This window comes from Mobula birostris, chromosome 15, assembly GCF_030028105.1.
Source record: "Mobula birostris isolate sMobBir1 chromosome 15, sMobBir1.hap1, whole genome shotgun sequence".
Lineage (NCBI taxonomy): Eukaryota > Metazoa > Chordata > Chondrichthyes > Myliobatiformes > Myliobatidae > Mobula > Mobula birostris.
Window position 1 is genome coordinate 46,181,335 of NC_092384.1, and position 26,572 is coordinate 46,207,906.

The following is a 26,572-nucleotide window of genomic DNA, read 5'->3' on the forward strand; positions in this document are numbered from 1 at the left end:
CATCAGAATAAAAAGACATATCCTCTTTGGGATTTGTAAGAAAACTAAATTCTATTTTCTAGTTCATTTTATTTTTCATAGGATATAGGATTATACAGGCTGAGTACCCTTTGAAAATCCAAAATCCAAAAATTTTTTGAGGACTGTCATGTCACAAATGGAAAATTCCACAAGGCATTGGGAAGGTTCCAGGTGATGTGCAGGTCTCTGTGCACCACAGTTGGTTCTGAGAAGTGACCTCACATATGTAATGAACAGAAGTTAATGAAAAATAGAAAAACTGCATAAAGCAAAGAATGAAGATTTCGGTGTGTATTGAAAGAGTGGATTTGTCAGCATCAGCGTGAACATAAGCTGCCTAAGATACGCTGATCATGAAACAAGCAAACATCTATCTCGCCGAACTGAAAATTAAAGATAATTGTGAATATTCAGCAGGCTGGTTTGCAGAAATTTAAGAAAAGGCAAGGCCTTGAATTTTTAAAGATTTCTGGTGATAGTGTCTGCTGATTACAAAGCAGCAGAGAAATTCACTGACAAGTTTGATGAAAATCTAACACTGAATGGCTGCGTCAGTACGTATTTGTGATGAACAAGTACAAGACTAAAATTACTTACCAGAAGCACATAAATTAAGATTCAGGAATGATGCTGATGCCAAACAATCACTAGTTATCCACCTGGGTGGCTGAGGTGTGGTAGCTATTAAAAATATTATATAAAATGACCTTAAGGGTATATGTATAAGCTTTCTATGTAATGTAAATGGATATTGTGTTTAGACTTAGGTCCCATTCCCAAGCAAATATTCCAAAATCGGAAACATTTCAGGCCCCAAGCATTTCAGAAATGGCAACACACACAAAATGCTGGAGGAACTCAGCAGGCCAGGCAGCATCTATGGAAAAGAGCAAAAAGTCAACGTTTCAGGCTGAAACTCAGGTCCTGATGAAGGATCTTGGTTTGAAGTGTCGACTGTTTACTCTTTTCTATAGATGCTGCCGGGTCTACTGAGTTCTTCCAGCACTTTGTGCGTGTTGCTTGGATATCCAGCATCTGCAGATGTTCTTGACTTTGTGCTATTTCAGATACGGGGTGCTTAACTTGTACTTATCCTGGTAATACAATCTAACCTGGCATATTGTATGGGAATGAAAACATTCAAAGTTCTGTAAAATTGAGGACTTTGTCTTGAGAAGTATAAAAAGTTAAATCTAACACTCAATGCATTATTATCCCACACACGATCCTTAGCTCCTACCAATATCTTGCTTCCTCTCACTCGATTTTTATTCCACCAGGACAACATGAAACCAGTCTTACTACCTGCTGTAAAAGAGAACAAAAGTTCTAATTTCCAGAGATGAGGTGAGGGCAAGTAGCCTGATATCAAATCTTAATTCATTAAGAAGGATTTCCAGCAGAAAGCACCATTGCTGGAGACAAAGGTGGGACAAAGGAAAATTGTTGTGATCCAATTATGTTAGCTCCCTCACCCCCCTGCAAGATGACATAGGTTGTTAAATAATAAATCTACAGCACACAAATGCCAGGCAATGATCCTCCCCTGTGTTAAAAGAATTTTGACGTGCAAAGATATTACCAGTGCTGAAACCTCCACTATAAACTAGCATTGCCACACACGATTATCTGCAACTCTTCAGAAGTGGAGTAGAAACAAATTATTCCTCAACTACAAGGAAGAAAAGATTAAAGCAGTCCTACACATATCCAAATTCTTTTTTGGACAAGACTTTAAAACTAAATTTGCTTGTATTTAATTAAATGCGGTATTTACTTCAAACAATAATGCAAGCTGTATAGTATTCTGGATGAATGATGTCCCTTAGACTGTTGAAATATATTATTGCAGTTGTAGATGCAATTATGTATGCATTGCTTTGAACAATCACAAATAATGCAAGCTTCTATTTAATATTTTAAAACTAGACCTTCACAGAGGTTTGAGCAATGTTGAACAGTAAGCTTTGCTGATTTGCCCATCCTAATGTTTTTAATCTCGTGTTCAAAAGTAGATTGTTCAGATGTCTAGTATCCAATAAAACCGATAGATAAGTGGTACAGCGCAAAACTCTTCTGAATCAATTTCTGTTGAATCCTCAAAATGTTACGTCAATTAAATGGATTAACTAAATGAATATTGGCAGTTTACACCAGGGGGCAGTAAAGTATGCCAGCTATTCCCCATTCTATTAACATGCAATATAACTACAGCCACTACATAGCGCCTCCAGATATTAAAATGTGACCCTTAAGTTCTAAGCAAATAAAATTCAAAATATCATGATTGATCTCAATCACAAATGAGAAAATCTGCAGATGCTGGAAACCAAGCAACACACACAAAATGCCAGCAGGCCAGGCCTGTTGCTTTCCTCCAGCATTTTGTGTGTGTTGATAAGACCGAACTTAGCACAGAATTAAATAGACAATCTAGGAAAGCTGAGAAGTCACACAGACTTGGGGTTAAGACTATTTGATCAATTCATGTCACTAAAGTTAGCAAAATATAATTCTTTAATTTTTACTTAGAATGAGAATACTGAAAACAACATAAAACACTGGATATATTCACTTCCTTGGGTAGCATCTGTGGAGAGAAAATTTGGTCTTCAACATCATTATCTTTGTTTCTTGTTCATAGGTGCTGCAAAATCTGCTGTGCATTTCCATCCTTTTTCATTTTCATTGCCAATTTCCTACATCAGTGGTTCTTTAATGTTTAAGTTATGAGAATACTGAATTTCATGTTTATCATAGAGATACAGCATGGAAACATATCTGTTCAACTCATAAATATGAACCATACAGTTCCTATAAATTGTATTTACCTCTCTTGGAAATGTTCATGTTTTATTGTTACAACATTGAATCACAATGGATTTAATTGGCTTTTTTGACACTGATCAACAGAAAAATACACTTTCCTGTCAATGTGAAAACAGGTCTCTACAAAGTGATCTAAATTAATTACAGATATAAAACACATAATAATTGATTGCATAAGTATTCAGCCCCTTGAAGTCACTATTTAGTAAATGCACCTTTGGCAGCAATTACAGCCATGAGTCTGTGTGGATAGGTCTCTATCAGCTTTGCACATCTGGACACTGCAGTTTTTCCCCATTCTTCTTTACAAAACTGCTCAAGCTCTGTCAGATTGCATGGGGATCACGAGTGAACAGCCCTTTACAAGTGCAGCCACAAATTCAAAATTGAATAGAGGTTTGGAGTGTGACTTGGCCACCCCAGGACATTAACTGTTGTTTTTAAGCCATTCCTGTGTAGCTTTGGCTTTATGTTTGGGGTCATTGTCTTGCTGGAAAACAAATCTCCCAAATTGCAGTTTTCTTGCAGACTGCATCCGGTTTTCCTCCAGGATTTCCCTGTATTTTGCTGTACTCATTTTACCCTCTACCTTCACAAGCCTTCCTGGGCGTGCTGCAGTGAAGCATCCCACAGCATGATGCAGCCACCACCATTCTTCATAGAAAGGATGGTGTGTTTTTGATGATGTGTGCTGTTCATCTTACGCCAAACATAACATTTAGTGTAATTGCCAAAAAGCTCAAATTTGGCTTCATCAGACCAGAGAACCTTTTTCTAGCTGACTTCAGAGTTCCCCACATGCTTTCTGGCAAGCTATAGCTGAGATTTCATGTGTTTTTTTTTTCAACAGTTGTTTTCTCTTTGGGACTCTCCCATAAAGCTATGTCTAGTGAAGCATCCAAGCAACAGGTGTTGTATGCATAGTCTCTCCCATCTCAGCTAGTAAAGCTTGTAACTCCTCCAGAGTTGTCATAAGTCTCTTGGAGGCCTCCCTCTCTAGTCCCCTTCTTGCACTGTCACTCAGTTTTTGAGGATTGCCTGCAGGCAGCTGTGTCATATTCTTTCCATTTCTTGATGATTGAATTAACTGTACTCCAAGGTATATTCAGTGACTTGGAAATGTTCTTGTATTTCTCTCCTGACTTGTGTGTTTCAATAACCTTTTCATGGAGTTGCTGGAGTGTTCTTTTGTCTTCATGGTGTAGTTTTTGCCAGGATACTGACTCACCAGTAGTTGGACCTTTCAGGTGTATCTTTACGACAATCAACTGAAACACCCTGACTGTCCACAGGTCTCCAAAAACAACTCCATTTAACTAATTATGTGACTTCTAAAACCAATTGGCTGCACCAGTGATGATTTGGTGTGCCATATTAAGGGGGGAGGGGGTGAATATTTATGTCATCAATTATTTTGTGTTTTATATTTGTAATTAATTTAGATCACTTTGTAGAGATTTGTATTCACTTTGACACAAAAGAGTCTCTTCCTGTTGATCAGTGTTAAAAAAGCCAAATTAAATCTACTGTGATTCAATGTTATAAAACAATAAAACATAAGATTAGGAGCAGAATTCTGTTCTGCCATTTCATCAAGGCTGATCCATTTTCCCCCTCAGTCCCTGTCTCCTACCTTCTCCCCATATCTCTTCATGCCCTGATTTTTCAAGAATCAATCAACCTCTGCCTTAAATAAACACAGAGACTTGGCCTGCACAGCTGCCTGTGGCAATGAATTCCACAGATTCACCACTCTCTGGCTAAATAAATTCCTTCTCATCTCCGTTCTAAAGGACACCTCTCTCTTCTGAGGCTGTGTATGAGGACACAGCTCCTCATATGACAAGCTTTTTAATCCCAGAATCATTTTCATGAACCTATCCAATGTCAGTACATCCTTTCTCAAATAAGGGGCCCAAATTGTTCACAATACTCCAAAGTGAGGCATCAGACTATGAACTTTCTCAGATGATCTTATTAAGGATAGAGAAATGATCAATGCCTACTGAAAGACACAAAGACCTCAAGCATGGTACTGTCATTGTAACTGCCTTCAAGAACATCACATAACAGCTTATTGGGTCCAGCCTTTCTGATATTCCTGACCTACAAAATGTTTTTTTTTAAAAAAAGCCATATTTTAACTGAAAAAAGCAAGGATTCAGGAGCAGACTGTAATCCTACTTAAGTTCTCAGCCAATCTCAATTCCTGAAAGACTGCTAATAAAAAAGTTTTAACATATTATGTATCATGCTGACAGCTCTTCAAAGAAATGCTTCCATTAAGCACTTAAGTACCAGCAACTTCAAGATTCCAATGGAAATGCTGCAATCCTAATATTGTAAACCATACTTTACTGATTTTGGGTAGATGGAGCTTGTCAGCCTGGGAAGGCAGTCCACCTAAGAGAGGGAAAACTGATTTCAAACCTCCGCTGCCTTGCGGCCATACCCACTCATGGGAAAAGCTTCGTGAGTAAACCCTGAGGACAAATCCGGAGCTGGAGTCCCTAAGGCAGTCCAAAATTGCCTTCAACCTTGTTCTGGCAACTCCTACGACAACACTGGTGCCAACCTGTATCAGCCCTTGCCCTTCCCTTGGACGACATTGGTGTCGTGGAGAGGAGAGACTTGCTGCAGGGGCAACTGCTGGTCTTCCATACAACCTTGCCCAGGCCTGTGCCCTGGAAACTTCCAGGCGCGGATCCATGGTCTCACGAGACTAACGGATGCCACCAGACACTTTACTGACAATTTCCTGCTAGGACATCTCCTTTGGACCCTGGATGGAGTTCACTGGTTGAGTAGGAGCTTGTTTCAGTTGTCCAGTACATAAAGTAATGCCCACTATTGGGTCATGTACCACATTGTATCCAACATGCAATACATAAACTCATTAAAATACAGTTTAAAAAAAAGAGGATCAGAATAAAGTAGGTATTCCTTACTTAGTTATTACACTTTAAGTGTTTAATCTTTTCAGGATAATCAGAAACATTGGGGGGAAAAAACTTCTAACAGCAACCTACTCTATCTTTGCCATCCAAAGTTTCCTGGGAAATTTCTGTGGACCAGGTTTGCTCTGATCCAGCCCCAGTCATGTCAATTTATTTCAAAGATCAAAGGCTTGATTGCTTTCAGGTCCTTGCTGCTTGGCTGTCCAGTAGATTCCATAAGTAAATTGCTCTTTCATTTTGGAAGCCCATAAGTGGGGATTGCTATGGGAATTAGGCCTAATTAGGTTAGGAGATACAAACACAATGATGAAGAATAGTAGAGAGCCCCTGCATGTGGGTAATTTAATAGGAGTAAAAAAATCACTGAACAAACAACAACTGTCATCTTAAAATAAAGTTTACAGAAAATACATTTTGCAGGCATAGAGGGAATTACTCATCCAATGTCAATCATCTTCTTGAATCCTGTCCTTAAATAACTCCAGCATTGCCCAATGCAGGAATAACATTGAAGACCGGACTTTCAAGACAGCTTAGATTTGAGTATTCTACAAAAAAATGAGGTTCTTGGAAATCACTTTGCTAAACTCAAAATTCTGTCATCTCAGAAATAACAACACTTGATTACCAACAGATGACGAATGGTTAAAAATAAAAATATAGAAGAAATGAAAGGATTGACTATTTTCTAAATGGAGAGAAAATACAAAAATGAAACTGAGGTGCAAAGGACTTTGGGAGTCCTTGTACAGGATTCCCTAACAGTTAATTTGCAGGTTGAGTCTGCAGTGAAGAAGGCAAATGCAATGTTAGCATTCATTTCAAGAGGACTAGAGTATAAAAGCAAAGCTGTAATTTCAAGACTTTATAAAGCACTGGTGAGGCCTCACTTGGAGTATTGTGAGCAGATTCAGAAAGGATGTGCTGAAACTGGAGGGGGTTTCAAGGGAGGGTCACAGAAATGATTCCAGGATTGAATGGCTTGTCATATGAAGAGTGTTTGATGGCTCTGGGCCTGTATTCACTGGAATTTAGAAGAATGAGGGGTGATCTCATTGAAACCTATCAAATGGCGAAAGGCCTTAATAGAGTGACGTCAAGATGTTTCCTATGGTGGGAGAGTCTGAGACCTGAGGATACAGCCTCAGAATAGAGGGGCATTCTTTTAGAATGGAGATGAGGAGGAATTTCTTTAGCCAGAGAGTGGTGAATCTCTGGAATTCTTTACCACGGGCAGCTGTGGAGGCCAAGTCTTTATGTGTATTTAAGGCAGAGTTTGATAGATTCTCGTCTGGTCAGGGCATGAAGGGATACGGGGAGAAAGGAGGCAATTGGAGCCGAGAGGAAAATTGGATCGGCCATGATGAAATGGCAGAGCAGACTTGATGGGCCAAATGGCCTAATTCTGCTCCTATATCTTATGGTCCTATAGTCTGAGAAAAGTGAAATAATAAGGATGAACTTTTGCTGACTTAAGAATGCGTGGAGGAACTTGCAACTAGTTTAGTACAGAACACAGATGCATTTGAGAAGATAAGTTTCATAGGATGATTACAACGTAAAGACAGTCTCATTATAAAGTGAGAAAATTTTCATAAGTGAATTCTGAAATTAAGATATATAGTCTGAAGATTCTGTCACTGCTGGTGGGGGATGGTTCTGTAAAGCCAGCTCGGGTACTATTGGACATGTTAATAATGAAAGAGTCATTTTCTAGTGTACCATTAGGAAACTGACTCTGACTTGAGGTAATGTAGAGATATACAACACCAATCCTATTAAATCTTCATCTATACTAATCCTATTTTGTCCATACCCCTTTGTCCTAGCTATTCAATGTTCACTGTGCATTATGAAGGCTCTGCTCCATCACCTGCTCAAATACCTTTGCTATGGGGATTTATTTTAACCATCTACCCTATCTATGCCTTTAATTTTGTAAACCTGTAAGGGAGTCTGAACCACACCCATCAGTAAATGCAAGCACAAGAAGAGGAGGCAAATTCACACAAGTCCGTATTAAAGATTGAAAAAGCAGTGCTTCACATCAGTTTTTGAGTTTGAATTGTACCCAATCAGTGAACAGGATTCATTAGCAAGGGTGAGTAAAAACAAGGCAGGTGCAAGCAGAGTGGCCATTGTATGAGTGGGGCTGGTGTTAGAGAGGGGAGACTTTGACTTTGGCTCCACAGGCTTAGCTGAGGTAAATTTCTGGTAAGTTTCTTCATCCCTCCTCTGTTAGGGCACATTTAGTACTGTGAGAATAGCTCAAGGGGCTGTGTTTTTTTTTGTGGTGCGAGACTTGGGAATTCTTGGAGACCTTCAGCCTTCCAGATAACCACATCTTGCACCAGGTGCACCGAACTACAGCTCCTCAGAGCATATGTTAAGGAACTTGAGCTGTAGCTCAATGACCTTTGTCTCATTTGGGAAACTGAAGAAGATAGATAGGAGCTATAGGGAGGTAGTCACCCCTAGGTTGCAGAAGGCAGGTAACTGGGAGGCTGTCAGGATAAGGAAGGGAAAAGGGCAGCTTACATGGAGTACCCCCATGGCCATTCCCCTCAATAATATGTATACAATTTTGGATACTGTTGAGGGGGATGACCCACCAAGGGGGAGCCATAGCGACCGGGTCTCTGGGACCATGGCTCAGAAGAGGAGAGAGGTGATGAGAACTGCAACAGTGAAAGTTTTAGAAATAGAGACAAGATTCTGTGGATGCACTAGAGACACCCAGATGGTATGAGCCTCCCAGGTGCCAGGGTCGGGGATGTCTTGGATCAGGTACTTGGCATTCTAAAGGGGGAAGATGAGCAGCCAGAAATCTTGGTACATGTTGGCATCAATGACGTAGGTAGGGGAAGGGAGGAGGTCCTGAAAAGGGATTTTAGGGAGCTAGGTCGAAAGCTGAAAAGCAAGACCACTGGGGTAGTAATCCCTACGCACCAATGAGAATAAAAACAGGAGCATTTGACAGATAAATGTGTGGCTGAGGAACTGGTGCAGGGGCAGGGGTTCAAATTTCTGGCTCATTTGGGATACCTTACGAGAGAGATACAACCTGTGCGAAAGGAATAGGTTACACCTCCACCCGAGGAGGAACAATATCCTTGCAGGCAGGTTTGCCAGAGCTGTGTAGTGTCTTGGTTAAGAACATGTTTTAGTGTATTACTACTGTTGTGCTATTAAGTGTTTTATTTTGTGCAGCTTTTCTGTACAGTGCAGTGTGTTTGGTTAATTAAGCTTCACAGTGCAGTGTTTTGTTTTCTGCTAAATAAGGAACCATTTGCTCTGCTTAGGAATTTTGTGTCAGCCAATCAGGTTTGTCTTGGTCATATTCTGTCCAGTAGGATGCCATGGAACATTCCAGAGAGCTGGGCAGGATCAGACCTCTGGGGGACATGGGTTGGTTTTAACAGTTTGTTGGCAGGGGCTGGAAGGAGGAGGAGGAGATGCAGAGAAGATGCTCTCTGAAGGAGAGACCCCTTTGTACGAAATGCTTTGTGCAGACGATTGGTTCCAAGCAGGAAGTGCCAATACTCCTGAATTAGCTAATTCATTTGTAATGGACTTCGGGGGAAGTTCGAATTATGGCTAGAGCCTTTCACAAAGAATGTGGGTTCACTGTGTGAGTAATCAAAGTGAAACACCTGACTATCCAGAAATGAACTACAATATTTATGTGCACACTAAGATTGGTTTAACTTTAATGGGTCCTTCTTTTTCTATTCACTGTTGTTAAAGTTGAACTATTTGTAAATATGCTTCCAGTTTAATTTTGTGCTGGTGTAATGTTTGTTATTTCTTGGCGAACAATAACTTTGCATAGGGCAGTATTGATACAACATTCACCACAATTTTCATTTCCTCACAGGACATTACAACTTTCCTATTAGGTTGAATCCAAGTCATACTGACCCCTAGACAGGTGTTGCTTATTGAAGGTGGGTGTTCTCACTGTTACCCATGCAATACTGAGTCACGTGGCTGTTAACCAGAGTTAGCTTACGAGCCTGGTTTGTTGCATGCCTCGGTAAGAGGATTACAGCTGTATGGAAGGGTTTAAAATAATTTGGTAGGGGAATGGGACTGGAGTGATAGGGCTAAAGATGGAGCAGTTGGTTTACAAACAGAGGCAGTGCGTAGTGGGACTGCTAGCAAGGACAGGGCAAAATTGCAGTCAATGGGATGAGTTGTAATGTAAGAGAGGGACAAAATTGAAAAGAATGATGAATGCAGGACTGAAGGTATTATATTTGAATGCACACAGTGTATGGAATAAGGTAGATGAATATGTGGCAATGTTAGAGATTTGCATGTATGACATTGTGGGCATCACTGAATCATGGCTGAACGAAGATTATAGTTGGGAGCTTAAAATCCAAGGATACAGGTTGTATCAAAAGGACAGGCAGGTAGGCAGGGGAGGGGGGGCTCCACAGTTGGTTAAAAAAAATGAAATCAAAGCCCTGGATAGAGGTGACATAGGATCAGAAGGTGTAGAATCATTGTGGGCAAATAGACCATGATGGGAGTTATATACAGGCTTCTGAACAGTAGCAAAAACATGGGCTACGAATTATATTGGGAGATAGAAAGTTCATGATAGATAGACAGGCAATATTACAATAGTCACTGAGATTTTTATAATGCAGGTAGATTGGGAAAGTCAGAATGGTGCTGGATCCCAAGAGGGGTAAATTTGTAGAATGCCTACAAGATGGCTTCTTAGAGCAGCTCGTGGTTGAGCCCACTAGGGGATCAGCTATTCTAGATTTGGTGTTGTGCATTGAACCAGAATTGATAGAGAGCTTAAGGTAAAGGAACATTTAGGGAGCAGTGATCATAACATGATAGAGTTTGAGGAGGAGCAGATGTATTTGTATTACAGTGGAGTAAAGGGGATTACAGAGGCATGAGAAAGATGCTGGCTAAAGGTGATTGGAATAAAACACTAGCAGGGATGATGGCAAAGCAGCAATGGCTGGAGTTTCTGGAAGCAATTTGGAAAGCACAGGATAGAAGTATTCTAAAGATAGGATGACACAACTATACTGACAAGGGAAGTCAAAGTCAACATAAAAGCCAAAGAGATGGCATGTAATAGAGCAAATATTAGTGGAAAGTTAGAGGACTGGGAAGTTTTTAAAACCAACAGAATGCAACTGAAAAAAGTCATAAAGGGAGAAAAGACAGAATACAAAGGTCAGCTAGCCAACAGTATTAAAGAGGAAACCAAAAGTTTCTTCAGAGTAAAAGAGAGGAGAGTGTGAATATTGGACCACTGGAAAATGATGTTTAAGAGATGGTAACTGCTGATAAGGCAATGGCAGACGAACTGAATAAGTATTTTGCATCAATCTTCACTGTGGTAGACACCTGCAGTATGCTGGAGGTTCTAAAGTGTCAGGGGCAAGGATAATAGAAATGGATTAGTCAGTAATTAATCCAGCATCATGGCTGCTTATAATAGTGCAGAAGTTATAGTTATCTTTGAATCTCCTCTTTTGGAGTGCTTGGAGCAGGAGTTGCAGGGAATTCATAATTTAACTGGGGCAGTTGCTGGACCAGCACTTTGAAAATGATGAAGCACAGTCCACGAAGACAACATTCCTCTTCCAGTTTTCCTCACCAAAAGGAGGTGCAACCAGTTGGCTTGTTCTTTAAATTGATCACCTCCTGCTATCTTGTCTCACTAAGGGTCGCAATGTCAAAGAATCTGAGTTTTTGAGCCGGAACTGTTAATGAGGCTATGAACATATCAATTCCTGAACTTTGCTTTATACAGTGGAAGTTGCTTGTAGGTTGTATTTAAATGCTGAGAAGCTGTTGTGCACCTGCTACTACACAGATTCAACAGTGCAAGGTCTTAACTCAGTGGCAAGGGAGGCAACTAGAAATCAGACTTTGCTATATGGGAATAAATGCTTACACAATGCTTAATGATACTGTATTTCACATGTAGGCTTATACACACAAACACTTTTAGACTTCCCGTATCAAATGCCATTCCCAGACTGATGCCACACAGTTCTTAGATTTACGAAAACAAACAAGAATTTTCAATCCCTACCACAAGTAAGATAACGATTGAAGTGGAAAGGATGATTTAGACCCTTACAGAAAATACTTATTATTTTGTCCAGTGCATTACTCTGCAACTAGTTTGAAGACCAGCATTTCCTGCATGGGAAAATAGAATGGTAAACCCCTTGATGTTGGTACATTAATAAATAAATACAGCTCTCAAAATCAATTTTTATAACATCCACGAACATTCTACACCACATTAATTTTTAATATTAATGTTCTAAATGTACACTCAATTTGTTAATGAGATGGCATATATACAAGAGCAGGTCGTAAAGAACAGAATTTACTTAATCGTAAGTATATATGCTAATAATTAAGGAGTGAGAATTGGTGCTGTTCTCCAAAAATGATGCCAGTTAATGTATTTCTTTCCACCTTGAATAATTGAAAATATTAGAAACAGAAGCAACAGTGCATTGATTAATATTTTTACTTTTCAGTCTCTTCTGGTCCCACCTCCATCAGCAGCTGCAAATGCATGGTAATAGGCCCTGGAAATGCAATTAATTTATTGTCATTATTACAATAATGTACCTGATGCAAGTATACAAAATTACTTTATATTTTAAAATTAATGCATTAAAAATATTTCACTGATGGTAAAGATTAGAAATAATCTGCATGTGAAATATACACTCAGAGGTCACTTTATTAGGTACACCAGCATATTAATTCAAATATCCAATCAGCCAATCATGTGACAGCAACTCAATGCACAAAAGCATGCAGACATGGTGAAGAGGTTCTGTTGTTCGAGCATCATAATGGGGAAGAAATGTGATCTAAGTGACTTTGACCATGAAATGATTGTTGGTGCCAGAGCGGGGTGGTTTGAGTATTTCAGAAACTACAGATCTCCTCGGATCTTCACGTACAACAATCTCTAGAGCTTACAGAGAACGCTGTGAGAAACAAAAACACGGTGAGCAGCAGTCCTCTGGGTGAAAACACCTTGTTAATGAGAGAGGTCAGAGGAGAATGGCCAGACTGGTTAAAGCTGACAGGAAGGTGACTGTAACTCAAATAACAATGCATTATAACAGTGGTGTGCAGAAGAGCATCTCTGAAAGCACAATACATCAAACGTTGAAGTGACTGGGCTACAACAACAGAAGAGCGCAATGGGTTGCACTCCCGTACCTAATGAGGTGGCCACCAAGTGTATACTCAAAGTGAAGTCTGGCGTAGCAGTATTTCAGTGGAGATTACAGTGGTATAAGAGAAGACTTGGCCAAAGTAAATTGGAAGGAGCTGCTGGCAGGGATGTCAGCAGAGCAGCAATGGCGTGCTTTTCTGGGAAAAATGAGAAAGGTGTATTCCAAAAGTGAAGAAATACTCAAATGGCAAAATAGCACAACTGTGGCTGACAATGGAGGTCAAAGCTAATGTAAAAACAAAGAGAGAGCATACAACAAAGCAAAGATTAGTGGGAAGATAGAGGATTGGGAAGTTCTTAGAAACCTACAGAGAGCAACTAAAAGAATCATTAGAAGGGAAAAGATGAAACATGAAAGCAAGCTAGCAAATAATATCAAAGTGGATAGTAAAAGCTTTTTCAAGTATGTAAAAAATAAAAGAGAGATGAGAGTGGATATAGGACTGCTAGAAAATGGGGTAGGAGAAATAATACTGGAGGACAAGGGGATAGCAGACAAACTAAATGAGTATTTTGCATCATTCTTCACTGTGGAAGGCACTAGCAGTGTGCCAGATGTTGTAGTGTGTGAAGGTAGAGAAGTGGGTGCAGTTTCTATTACAAGAGAGAAGGTGTTTAAAAAGCTGAAAGACCTAAAAGTACATAAGTCACCCAGACCAGACGAACTGCTCCCTAGGGTTCTGAAAGAGGTAGTGTTAGAGATTGTGGTGGCATTAGAAATGATCTTTCAAATATCATTGGACTCCTGCATGGTGCCAGTGACTAGAAAATTGCAAATATCGCTCCATTCTTTAAGAAAGGAGGAAGGCAGCAGGAAGGAAATTATAGACCAGTTAGCCTGAGATCAGTGGTTGGGAAGATGTTGGAGTCAATTGTTAAGGATGAGGTGATGGAGTACTTTGTGACACAGGACAAGATAGGACAAAGTCAGCATGGTTTCCTTAAGGGAAAATCCTGCCCGACGAACCTGATGAAATTCTTTGAGGAGATTACAAGTAGGAAGGATAAAGGGGATGCAGTGGGTGTTGACTTTCAGAAGGCCTTTGACAAGGTGCCACATAAGAGGCTGCTTACCAAGCTAAAAGTCTGTGGTATTACAGGAAAGTTACTAACATGGTTAGAGCATTGGCTGATTGGTAGGAGGCAGTGAGTGGGAATAAAAGGATCCTTGTCTGGTCGGCTGCCAGTGACTTGTGGTGTTCTCAGGGGTCGGTGTTGGGACCACTTCTTTTTATGCTGTATATAAATGATTTATATGATGGAATAGATGGCTTTGTTGCCAAGTTTGCAGATGATATGAAGATTGGTGGAGGGTCAGGTAGTGTTGAGGAAACAGGTAGGATGCAGAAGGACTTAGACAGATTAGGAGAATGGGCAAGAAAGTGGCAAATGGAATATAATGTTGGAAAATGCATGGTCATGCACTCCGGTAGTAGAAATAAATGTGCGGACTATTTTCTAAATGGGGAGAAAATCCAAAATTCTGGGATGGAAAGGGACTTGGGAGTCCTTGTGCAGAACACCCTAAAGGTTAACTTGCAGGTTGAGTCAGTGGTGAGGAAGGCAAATGCAATGTTAGTGTTCATTTCAAGAGGTCTAGAGTACAAGATCAGGGATGTGATGCTGAGGCTTTATAAGGTGCTGGTGAGGCCTCACCTTAAATATTATAAACAGTTTAGGGCTTCTCATCTTAGAAGAGATGTGCTGGCATTGGAGAGGGTCCAGAGGAAGTTCACAAGGATGATTCCAGGAATGAAAGGGTTATCATACGAGGAACGTTTGATGGCTCTGGGACTGTACTCGCTGGAATTTAGAAGGATGAGAGGGGATCTCATTGAAACCTTTCAAATGTTGAAAGGACTAGACAGAGTAGATGTGGAAAGGTTGTTTCCCATGGAGGGAGAGTCTAGGACAAGGGGGCACAGCCTCAGGATAGAGGGGCATCCATTCAAGACAGAGATACAGAGAAATTTCTTTAGCCAGAGGGTGGTGAATTTGTGGAATTTGTTGCCATAGGCAGCTGTGGAGGTCAGGTTACTGGGTGTATTTAAGGCAGAGATTAATAGGTTCTTGATTGGACATGGCATCAAAGGTTACAGGGAGAAGGCCAGGAAATGGGGTCGAGTAGGAGGAAAACAGGATGAGCCATGGTTGAATGGCAGAGCAAACCTGATGGGCCAAATGGCCTAATTCTACTCCTATGTCTTATGATCTAATATTAAAAACACTTTGTGCAGCAGAATACTGTATATCCTCAAATTTATGGTTTAAATCAGACTGAATTTATTGAAGTTATTTATTTGCTGAAATTCTAAGTAAATCTATTTATAAATAACATCTGCTGAGCTAGTCAAACCCTATCAGTTATTTCAATTGAACTCTTGGGATAATACAAGTTGTTCATTTTTATTTATTGATACAGCACAGTATCGGGCCCTTCTGGCACAACAAATTAATAATTAATTGACATACATAAAAGTTGCTGGTGAACGCAGCAGGCCAGGCAGCATCTCTAGGAAGAGGTATAGTCAACGTTTTGGGCCCAGACCCTTCAGGCTGCCTGGCCTGCTGCATTCACCAGTAACTTTTATGTGTGTTGCTTGAAATTCCAGCATCTGCAGATTTCCTCGTGTTTGTGTTTAATAATTAATTGAGGTTTGTTTTATCAAGAAGATTCAAGTGAGATTCTGCGTTGGATTACCCAGGCTACAAGATCAAAAAACACTGTAAAGGCAAATAATGAGTGAGTTTTTACCACCAGGAAACATTTTAATAACATGATACAGAGAAAAAATGAGGTACGAAGGTAAACTAGCCAAGAATATAGAGGAGGATAGTAAAAGCTTCTTTAGGTATGTGAAAAAAAAAATAGTTAAGACCAAAATTGGGGCCTTGAAGACAGAAACGGGTGAATTTATTATGGGGAACAAGGAAATGGCAGAGGAGTTGAACAGGTACTTTGGATCTGTCTTCACTAGGGAAGACACAAACAATCTCCCAGATATAATAGCGGCCAAAGGACCTAGGGTAATGGATGAACTGAAGGAAATTTATATTACGCAGGAAATGATGTTGGATAGACTGTTGGGTCTGAAGGCTGATAAGTCCCCGGGACCTGATGGTCTGCATCCCAGGGTACTTAAGAGGGTGGCTTTAGAAACCGTGGACGCATTGGTAATCATTTTCCAATGTTCTGTAGATTCAGGATCAGTTCCTGTGGATTAGAGGGTGGCTAATGTTGTCCCTCTCTTCAAGAAGGGAGGAAGAGAGAAAACAGGGAATTATAGACCGGTTAGCCTGATGTCGGTGGTGGGAAAGATGCTGGAGTCAATTATAAAAGATGAAATTACGACACATCTGAATAGCAGTAACAGGATCGGTCCCAGTCAGCATGGATTTACGAAGGGGAAATTGTGCTTGACTAATCTTCTGGAATATTTTGAGGATGTAACTATGAAAATGGACAAGGGAGAGCCAGTGGATGTAGTGTACCTGGACTTTCAGAAAGCCTTTGATAAAGTCCCACATAGGAGATTAGTGGGCAAAATTAGAGCACATGGTATTGGGGGCAGAGTACTGACATGGATTGAAAATTGGCTGGCTGACAGAAAACAAAGAGTAGCGATTAATGGGTCCCTTTCGGAATGGCAGGCGGTGACCAGTGGGGTACCGCAGGGTTCAGTGCTGGGACTGCAGCTGTTTACAATATATATTAATGATTTAGATGAGGGGATTAAAAGTAACATTAGCAAATTTGCCAATGACACAATGTTGGGTGGCAGTGTGAAATGTGAGGAGGATGTTATGAGAATGCAGGGTGACTTGGACAGGCTGGGTGAGCGGGCAGATGCATGGCAGATGCAGGTTAATGTGGATAAATGTGAGGTTATCCACTTTGGTAAGAACAGGAAGGCAGATTATTATCTAAATGGAGTCAAGTTAGGAAAAGGGGAAGTACAACGAGATCTAGGTGTTCTTGTACATCAGTCACTGAAAGCAAGCATGCAAGTACAGCAGGCTGTGAAGAAAGCTAATGGCATGCTGACCTTCATAACAAGGGGAATTGAGTATAAGAGCAGAGAGGTCCTTCTGCAGCTGTACAGGGCCCTGGTGAGACCACACTTGGAGTACTGTGTGCAGTTTTGGTCTCCAAATTTGAGGAAGGACAGTCTTGCTATTGAGGGAGCGCAACGTAGGATCACAAGATTAATTCCCAGTATGGCGGGACTGTCATATGTCGAAAGATTGGAGCGACCGGGTTTGTATACTCTGGAATTTAGAAGGCTGAGAGGGGATTTTATTGAAACATATTTAAGATTTTTAAGGGATTGGACACGCTGGAGGCAGGAAGCATGTTCCCACTGATGGATGAGTCCAGAACCAGAGGCCACAGTTTAAGAATAAGGGCTAGGCCATTTAGAACGGAGTTGAGGAAAAACTTTTTCACTCAGAGAGTGGTGGATATATGGAATGCTCTTCCCCAGAAGGCTGTGGAGGCCAAGTCTCTGGATGCTTTCAATAAAGAGATGGATAGCGCTCTTAAAGATAGCGGAATCAAAGGTTATGGGGATAAGGCAGGAACTGGATACTGATTGTGGATAATCAGCCATGATCACAGTGAATGGTGGTGCTGGCTCGAAGGGCCGAATGGCTTACTCCTGTACCTATTGTCTATTGTCAATTGATACATTTATATGCTAATGAATTCCGGCATTCTAGAATTACAAATTGCAAGTATTTTAATTATCATTTATGCTGTTACCAAGTGGTTTCTGTAAAAACAAACACACTTTTAAAAATATAATTTTATCTAATCTGATAACTTTTCCTAAATAATGCTGAAAAAAAACATGGTCGCAAAGAAAAAGTAACAATTGAGTACGTTTATACAAATTCTTAAGCTAATTGATATTTGTCCAATAGAACTTTAATCCTGCTTAAAAATGAGCCTTAATGACATTTTACGACAGTATCCAAATCTAGCTTCTTTCTGCCAGGGAAAATATTTTATTCACTCTATCCAGACCCCTAAAAATCTGAGCTATTTCAATCAAGTGCCCTCTTATAAATTCCAGTAGATGCAAAGCAAGCCTGTCCATCTCTTCCTCATTAAACTATCCATTCCAGGCATTGCTCTAGTCAATCTTGGCAGAAATGCTTCCGATGTATCAACATCCTTCCTTAAAGTAGGAGATCAATGCTGGACACAGTACTTACAATCTTGTCTCACTGATGCCAATGTGTAATCTTTAATTATGCACTTAATTTTCATAGCAAAGTTAGCTAGCTTTCTGTTACTTTCTGTTAGTTTTTCTAATTATTTCCTTCACCTGCATACTAATCCTTTTTCCTGTACAGTATTAGGACACACAGATCCCTTTATGCCTCAGAGCTCTTTCTCTCACCATTTAGAAAGTAATGCTGTTTTTTTCTTCCCTCATTTCTTGCTTGAACATTTTTACATTTTCCCACAGTATTCTTCACTTGCAAACTTTTGTCCACTACGATGCAGATGCATTTTTAGACTTTGTATCATCTTGGCAACTTCAAGTTGTCTTTGCATTTTACTTGCAAATTTAGGAAGCATATCTTCATGCATGTCATTTTTTTTAAATGGGAGCCACAGCATCCCACCTCAGGATACACCAGGTATTAATAAACACAGGAAAGTCTGCAGACACTCGAAATCCAAAGCAACACCCACAAAATGCTGGAGGAACTCAATAGGTCAGGCAGCATTTATGGAAACATTTCAGGCCGAGACCCCTCCTCAGGACTAAAGTGGAAGGGGAAAGACACCAGAGTAAAAAGGTGGGGGGAGGGGAAGGAGGAGAACTAGCTAGAAGGTGATAGCTGAAGCCAAGTGGGTGGGAAAGGCAAACGGCTGTGAAAGAAAGAATCTGATTGGAGAGGAGAGTGAACAATGGGAGAAAGGGAAGGAGGAGGTGATAGGCAGGTGAAAAGAGGTAAAAGGCTAGAGAGTGGAAATGAAGAAAGACGGGGGAATGTTTTACCAGAAGGAGAAATCAATATTCATGCCATTAGGTTGGAGGCTACCCAGACTATAAGGTGTTGCTCCTCTACCCTGAGGGTGGCATCATCATGGCACAAGAGGAGGGAAGGAACAACATGTCAGATGGGAATCGGAATTAAAATGTTTGGCTACCGGCGGATGGAGTGAAGTTGTTTGACCAAGTGGTCCCTCAACTTACTTGTCCAACCAATGTAGAGGAGGCACCTCGGGAGCAGTAGATACAATAGGCTACCTTATCAGATTCACAGGTGAAGTGTTGCCTCACCTGGAAGGACTGTTTGGGGCCCTGAATGGAGATGAGAGAAGTGGTGAATGGACAAGTGTAGCACTTTGACCACTGGCAGGGTTAAGTGCCAGGAGGGAGATTAGTGGGGAGGGACGAATGGACAAGGGAATTGTGGATGGAGTGATCCCTGTGGAAAGCAGAGAGGGGGAAGGAGGTAGAAATGTTTAGTGGTAGGGCCCCTTTGGAGTTGGTGGAAGTTGTGGAGAATGATGTATTGGATGCAGAGGCTCATGGGGTAGTAGGTGAGGACAGGAAGAACTCTATCATGTTAAGGCAGTGGAAGATGAGGTGAGCGTGGATGTTCGGGAAATGGAGATGTGGGTGAGGGCAGCATCAATAGTGGAGGAAGGGAGACACTGTTCTTTGAAGAAGGAAGACATCTCTGATGTTCTGGAAAGGAAGGCTGCATCCTGGGAACAGTTGCGGCAAAGCCAAAGGAACTGAGAAAAGGGAATAGCATTTTTTTTTACAGGAGATAGGTTGGGAAGCAGTATAGTCAAGATAACGGTGGGAATCGGTAGGTATATAAGAGATGTCAATTGACAGTTTGTCTCCAGAGATAGAGGGAGAGAGGAGTATTAGAAATGGACCGAGTGAATTTAAGGGCAGGAAGTTACAGGCAAAGTTGATAAAATTGACAAGCTCAGCATGGGTGCATGAAGCAGTCATCAATGGAGTAGAGGAAGAGTTGGGGAGTATTATTGGGAAAAGGTTTGAACATGGATTGTTCTACGTAGCCAACAAAGAGGCAGGCATAGCTGGGTCCCATACATGAACCCATGGCTACCCCTCGAATCTGGAGAAGGTGGGAGGAGCTGAAGGAAAAATCATTGAGGGTGAGGACTAGTTCTGCCAGACGGAGGTGGTGGTGGAGGGGAGATGGTTGGTTCTTTTGTTAAGAAAGAAGTGGAGAGCTTTGAGGCCTTCTTGATGGGGGATAGAAGTATATAGGGACTGAACATCCATGGTGAAAAATCGGGTAGTCAGCTTATTAAAACACCAGTTATTTCCTACCTATCAGAAAATGCTGCATCCTGTTAGCCAGCCTATCTACTAACCACACCAGAATGTCACCTCCTGCACCATTAGCATTTTTCTACAATCACCTTGTGAAATACTTTATGAAGATCCAAGTATGGAGCATCCACTGGTTTCTTCTCCCGGAGTACTATTCACTGCTTCAATGAACAATAATCAAACACAATTGCCCTTTCATAGAACCATATTAAATTTATTAAATGACCTTTAATTTTTCTGTGGCTTGTTTTTAGATCTTTAATAATAACAACTTTTGGTATTTTTCTATGACAAATATTAAGCAAACTATCTAGCAGTTTTCAGCTTTTTATCTGGCTCTTTATTTTTTGAATAAAGGGAATCTTCTAATATAGTGCAATCTTCCATGAATCAAGGGAATTTTAGAATATTAAAATCAACACATCAACTATTTGATTAGCCTCTTCTTTTAAGACCCTAGGATCAAGTTTGTCAACACCCAAAGAACTTCTAGCCCTTGGTTCCAACAGTTCCCAGGTGATTTTAACTCACTCAAATTCCTCCCTCACCTCTGAATCCCAAATTATAGATATTTTTGTGATGTTACTTGTATCCTTCGTAGCTTGCAAAGTACCTGTTCAATTTATCTGTCATCTTTCTTTTTATTATTTAATCGATACATCTCCACTGACTGACTCAGTAACTTAATTTGCCATTTAACTTTCGCTGACTATTTTTATTCCCTCAAAGCTGTCTCTATGTGGATTCTAAAATTACTGATATTTCTGGTTATCACAAACACCTCCTTGCTCAATCTATTCCAAGCAGTTACTATCTGGTATGAAGTTTATATCTAATCCATCCAATTAAACCACACCTTGCACTTTTGGTTTTAAACCATGCCTCCTCAGCATTGCCCTCAATTTCTTACATCGCTCTAATCTCCCTGCGTCATTACTGTGATCACAAATCATTAGGTAAAAGTTGTAATACCAAACTACCTACAGCAGAATGTTTCTCCTATAATGAATCCAAATAAACCTAACTTAGATCATATCATATCGCATTTGCTCATAACTTAACTCTAGTTGCAAATTAACAATGAAGACGTTAACAACAGGTATTTACTACTTACGCATTATTTTATGGATCCAATCGAAGTGAAAGTAAACAAACAAGACGTAAAATATCAGTCCTCCCACAATGAATAGTGCACAATACAGGTATGCCCAGTCTGGCTCACCAATGATAGGAGCAACAACCAAGTAGATGGCAATAATAGTTACAATGGCTGGAAAAATTATGGGAACCTGCAATGGAAATATATAGTTAGATATTAGAAGTTCAAACAAGCAATTCAAAAGGAGCTGGAGATGTTTTTGTGAGCAGACTTTCCTGTTATTATTCTCAAGAGTCACAGGTGGGTAAGTCATCTGCACCCACCTATAGGCTTTCTCTTTGACCAATGTGAAGTGTACATAACTCCTTCAGAATACATCCCATTATCAGAGCCGAAGATACAAATTGGCAGAGGCAGTGCATAAGAAAGAGGCATCTACAGATACACTGAACTGAAACCAAGCAGCTCTAACTTGAACAGTTCAAAAAACCGAGTGAGCAACGCTATATTCCAAATTCATTTGACAAATAAGGCAGCATGGTAGCATAGCACAGTCCTACGCCAGCGACCCAGGTTTAATTCCCGCACTGCCCAGGAGGAGTTTTTACATTCTCCCTGTGACCACGCGAGTTTCCTCTGGGTGCTCTAATTTCCTTGTATATTTCAAAGATGTACAGGTTAGTAGGTTAGTTGGTCACATGGGTGTAATTGGGCAGTGTGGGGCAAAAGGGCCTGTTACTACACTCCGAAATAACTTAAAATAAAAAATAGTTTGATTGCTTGGGACTAATTAAAGTAATTTGTAGTGTCAAGAGAAAGCCTATAAGATACTTAAGTTGCATGGTTCTGCATCGAGAATAGATAGCAAGTTGCTGAAAGACCATCCTGCTGAGCCATTGTCAAAGATTGTTTCTCACTTCAACTGAGTCTTGGTGTTTGGCATAATTCAGTTCCAAGAATGTGACAACACAATTTAAAGAGAATGATATAGAAGTATATTCATAAAATTTAAGTGAATACATAATTGGCTTCAATGTAGGAAGCAGAAGATGATGGTGGAAGGTTGATTTCTGGAGGAAGGCTTGTGATTAGTGTGCCACTAGGATTGGCGTTGGCCTATTGTTGTTCATCAACTGCACAAACAATTTAGATGGGAATGTATTAGGCGTGGATAGTAAGCCTGCAGATGATCGTGAAATAGATGTTATTGTCGGCAGTGGAGGTTTTCAAAAATTACAAGGGGATCTTGATCAGCTAGATAAATCGTTAGTGGATTGGCAACTGACATGCAATCCAGATGAGTGCAATGTGTTGCATTTTGGTCAGTCAAACCAGGCTAGATCTAGCAGAACAAGCTTGTTGTTCTCTGAAAGTGGCTTCACAGGTTGACAGAGTGGTGAACATGGCATTTGACACACCTTCCTTCATCAGTCGTTAAACTAAGCATGAGAACTGGCACATCGTGTTGCACTTCTCCAAGACATTGGCGGGGCCACGCCTGCACTGTAGCACACAGTTTTGGGTATCCTGCTACAGGAAAGGCATCATTGAGCTGCAGAGATTGACAAGAATGTAGAGGTTGAGAAGGCCTGGACTTTATTCAGGAGACTAAGGGATGCTCTTGTATGAAATCATGAGGGGCGCAGATATAAGTGCACAGTCTTTTTGCCAAGGAAAGGGAAGCAAAAACTAGGGAGCATAGGTTTAAGGTGAGAAGGGAAAAATTCGAAAGGGACCCAAGAGTCAACTTCTTCTCACAAAGGATAGTGCTTATATAAAGCTACCTGCCAAAGGAAGTGGTTGAGGCAAATACAGTAACATTGTTTAAGTGCACTTGAGTAGATACATGGATTGGGATATGGGCACAACGTAGACAAATGGGACTAGTTCAAATGGACATGTTGGTTGACGTGAATGAGTTGGGCTGAAGAGAGTGTCCCATGGTTCTATGGCCATGACCATGTCAGAAGCATACATGTGTTCTGATACCTTTTCAATAATGGGGACAATAAACAAGCTACAATAGCACATTTCTGTGGAAAACACAGGCTATGAATGTTGAAAGTGAGTTAGCACTACCTTTTATCAGAAATGAAACATTAACTCCTCCATAAATGCTGACATCTTGATTGTATTGTGTTTTTTTTTGTTCAAAAGCTAAAAGGTATTTCGTGAGAAAAAGTTCATTCAAATTATAGAGGGTTGCTGAAATTAAGAGTAAATTTTAATTGACAAGTAATAGCAGTCCACATCATTACAGCAGAAGGAATGAAGTATCATTTACACCTTACCTTTACTGATCTTTTCAGAGATTTTCTTGTAAATCGCATGACAATCAATGAGAATACAGTCAGTCCATAAAAAATCCAGGAAGCAAAGCTGAAGTAATTTATAAGGATGTCGATATCTGCTGGAATTATGTAGATAATAGCTAGAAACCCCTGTAAAATAAAGTATAATATTAAACAATCTAGTGTGGAAAAAATAATTACAGATTATTAATTACAGTACCAGTATTTTATTGAGAAGTATGGCTTGATTCTTAACAACACACCATTTGGTTGATATTGAGGGTAAGGGATTGGCATGAAAAGAATAGTGACTAACAAAAACAAGGTTTTTTTCATCTGGTAATTTGTAACTAGCAGGGTCTCACAAGGATCAATGCCAGGGTCTCAACTAATTATAATTTATATGCATGAAGGCCCAAGTATGCTGTAGACAAATTTGCTGATGAAACATAGGTGGGTGGGTTAGCAAGTGCCTGAACATAAGTAAAAGGGAAAGTCAATCGATGAAGTGAATTTATTTATTTTATTTAAAGATGTAGCACAGAATAGGCCCTTTGAGTGCACTACCCAGCAACCCCCGATTTAACCCTAGCCTAACTACGGGACAGTTTACAATGACCAATTAACCTACTAACTGGTATGTCTTTGGACTGTGGGAGGAAACCAGAGCACCCGGAGAAAACCCATGCATTCCACAGGGAGGATCTACAAACTCCTGACAGACTTGAACTCCAGACTCCAATGTCCTGAGCTGTAACAGTGTCACACTAACCACTTTGCCACTGTGGTGCCATGAATGGGCAAGTTGGCAAATGGAGTGTAATGTGGGAAAATGTAAGGATTTTTTTTTACCTTGGAGGGAAAAATGTAAAAAGCAAATTAGAACTCAAATGGAGTGAGACCACAAAATGGTGCTGCCAAATGGAATCACAGGTCCTAGTGCATGAAACACAGAAAATTACCACTGGAGGTGCAGCAAATAATTAGGAAGTTTGATCGCATAACAGCCTTTACTACAAGGGATATTGAGATAAAAGTAGAGGTATTTTGATGCAACTTCACACAGTGCTGGTTAGACCACAACTTGAGTACAATTTCAGAGAGGATATCCAGTGATGAAAACAGCCACTTGATTGATTTCTCAGATGAAGGGTTGACATATGAAGAGTTCAGCCTATATTCGTTGGAGTTTAGACAAACAAGAGGTTATCATCCTGAATCGTGATTCTGAGAGGATACTGAGAGAATGTTTCCCCTTATTGGGTGGGGGTTGGTCTAAAATTAAGAAGCATGGTTTCCGGATAAGATGGCTTCCATTTTAAATAGAGAGAAGGAAAAATTCTTTCCCTCTGAGAGTTCTAACTGTTTTGAACCCTATTCTCCACACAGCTGGTGGGCAGTGAAGTTAGTTCTGCTGCCTCACACGTCCAGGGATCTGGGTTATATCCTGATCTTGTGTTCTCTGTGTGACTGCCTGTGTTTATCCTTGGCGCTCCAATATCCCCCGCAACATTCTAAAGACATGCTGCTAGGTTAATTATCTATACTGTAATATTATCATCACTTAAGTTAAGTTGAATACACTACTTGCTGCGCGCGGTGGTATAGAATTGGCTGAAACAGGGCCGAGACCTGAACGCTTCTACCTTGACCCGAAAACATTGCGAGCCAGTGCACTTGCTCTTTGTTATTCCACTGCCGAATACGGCTGCCCTGCATGGGAAAGATCTGCTCATGCTAAGAAGATGGATGCCATTCTGAATGCAAGCTGCTGACTTTTCACGGGTTGTTTAAAACCAACATGCCAACAGCCTATATATCCTGGCGGGTATCACTCCCCCGATATAAGAAGAACGGTAGCCAGCAAGAAAGAACAACTTCATCAAACATTCGATGAAGGGCACCCTCTACATGGTCATACACCTACACCCAGCTGCCTAAAGTCAAGGAAGAGCTTCATGAACAGTGTTGTTCCATTACAATCAACCCAGTCTGAAGCCTGCATTGCCTTGTGGAAAGCCGGCTCGCCAGTCTCAAACAACCCCCAGCGATGGAAATTCCACTGGATGAAAGCCTTCCCCTAGGAGTGGAAGTGCCTTAACAGACTTAGGACTGGTGTAGGTCGTTCAAAGGTGTCACTAAGCAAATGGGCATATACAACCAACCCTACAACTTGTGAATATGGAACTGAGCCACAAACTATGCAACATCTCCTACAATGCCCATCGCTAGAGGAACCCTGTACTGTTGCAGATCTTGCCGAATTCAACAACAAGGTGCAAAAACGTGTCCATTTCTGGCTGGGCCATGTATAGACTGTCCGTGGACACGATAAGAAGATTTCAGTTAAGTTAACAGATTAAAAAAAAAAAAATCGAAGGGTGTTGATTGGCATGTAAGAGAAAGAGATGAAATTAAGGAGAATAGAACTAATGTTATTTCTTCCCTGGAAACTAGCATGGATCTGATGAACCAAATGGCCTCCTTTTGTTTTCTTATAATGCTAAAATGTCAGAGACATTGAATATATTCCAAGAACAACAGACAATTGAGGATGGACTCAAAGGCGATGGAAATGGAGTAGGAAGGTGGCACTGGGGTCAAGACTAAATACAGAGCAGGTTAAAGTGACTAGATGGTCCAGTCTTGATCTCATTCTTAAATTCTTATGCTTTAATGTTTACTGGTACCTGTACCTGACTTTCAGATGTTCAGTGCCGCTACACTGCAGTACATGATGTGGAAATCAAAGACATGGTGAACAGCAAAGAGTGAACCCTACCACT

General features: G+C 40.6%; 1 protein-coding gene across 1 annotated transcript in view; it reads right to left on the reverse strand.

Moving 5' to 3' along the window:
• Positions 1-12,086: 12,086 nt before the first annotated feature.
• slc7a9 (solute carrier family 7 member 9) overlaps positions 12,087-26,572 on the reverse strand; it is an 83,142-nt gene continuing 68,656 nt past the window's right edge. The window contains exons 11-13 of the mRNA XM_072279709.1: positions 23,787-23,936; positions 21,511-21,685; positions 12,087-12,394 (exon numbers count right to left, since the gene is read on the reverse strand). Of these exons, the coding sequence (XP_072135810.1) occupies positions 12,333-12,394; positions 21,511-21,685; positions 23,787-23,936 (387 nt within the window). The 3' untranslated portion in view covers positions 12,087-12,332. The remainder of the gene's footprint in view (positions 12,395-21,510; positions 21,686-23,786; positions 23,937-26,572) is intronic.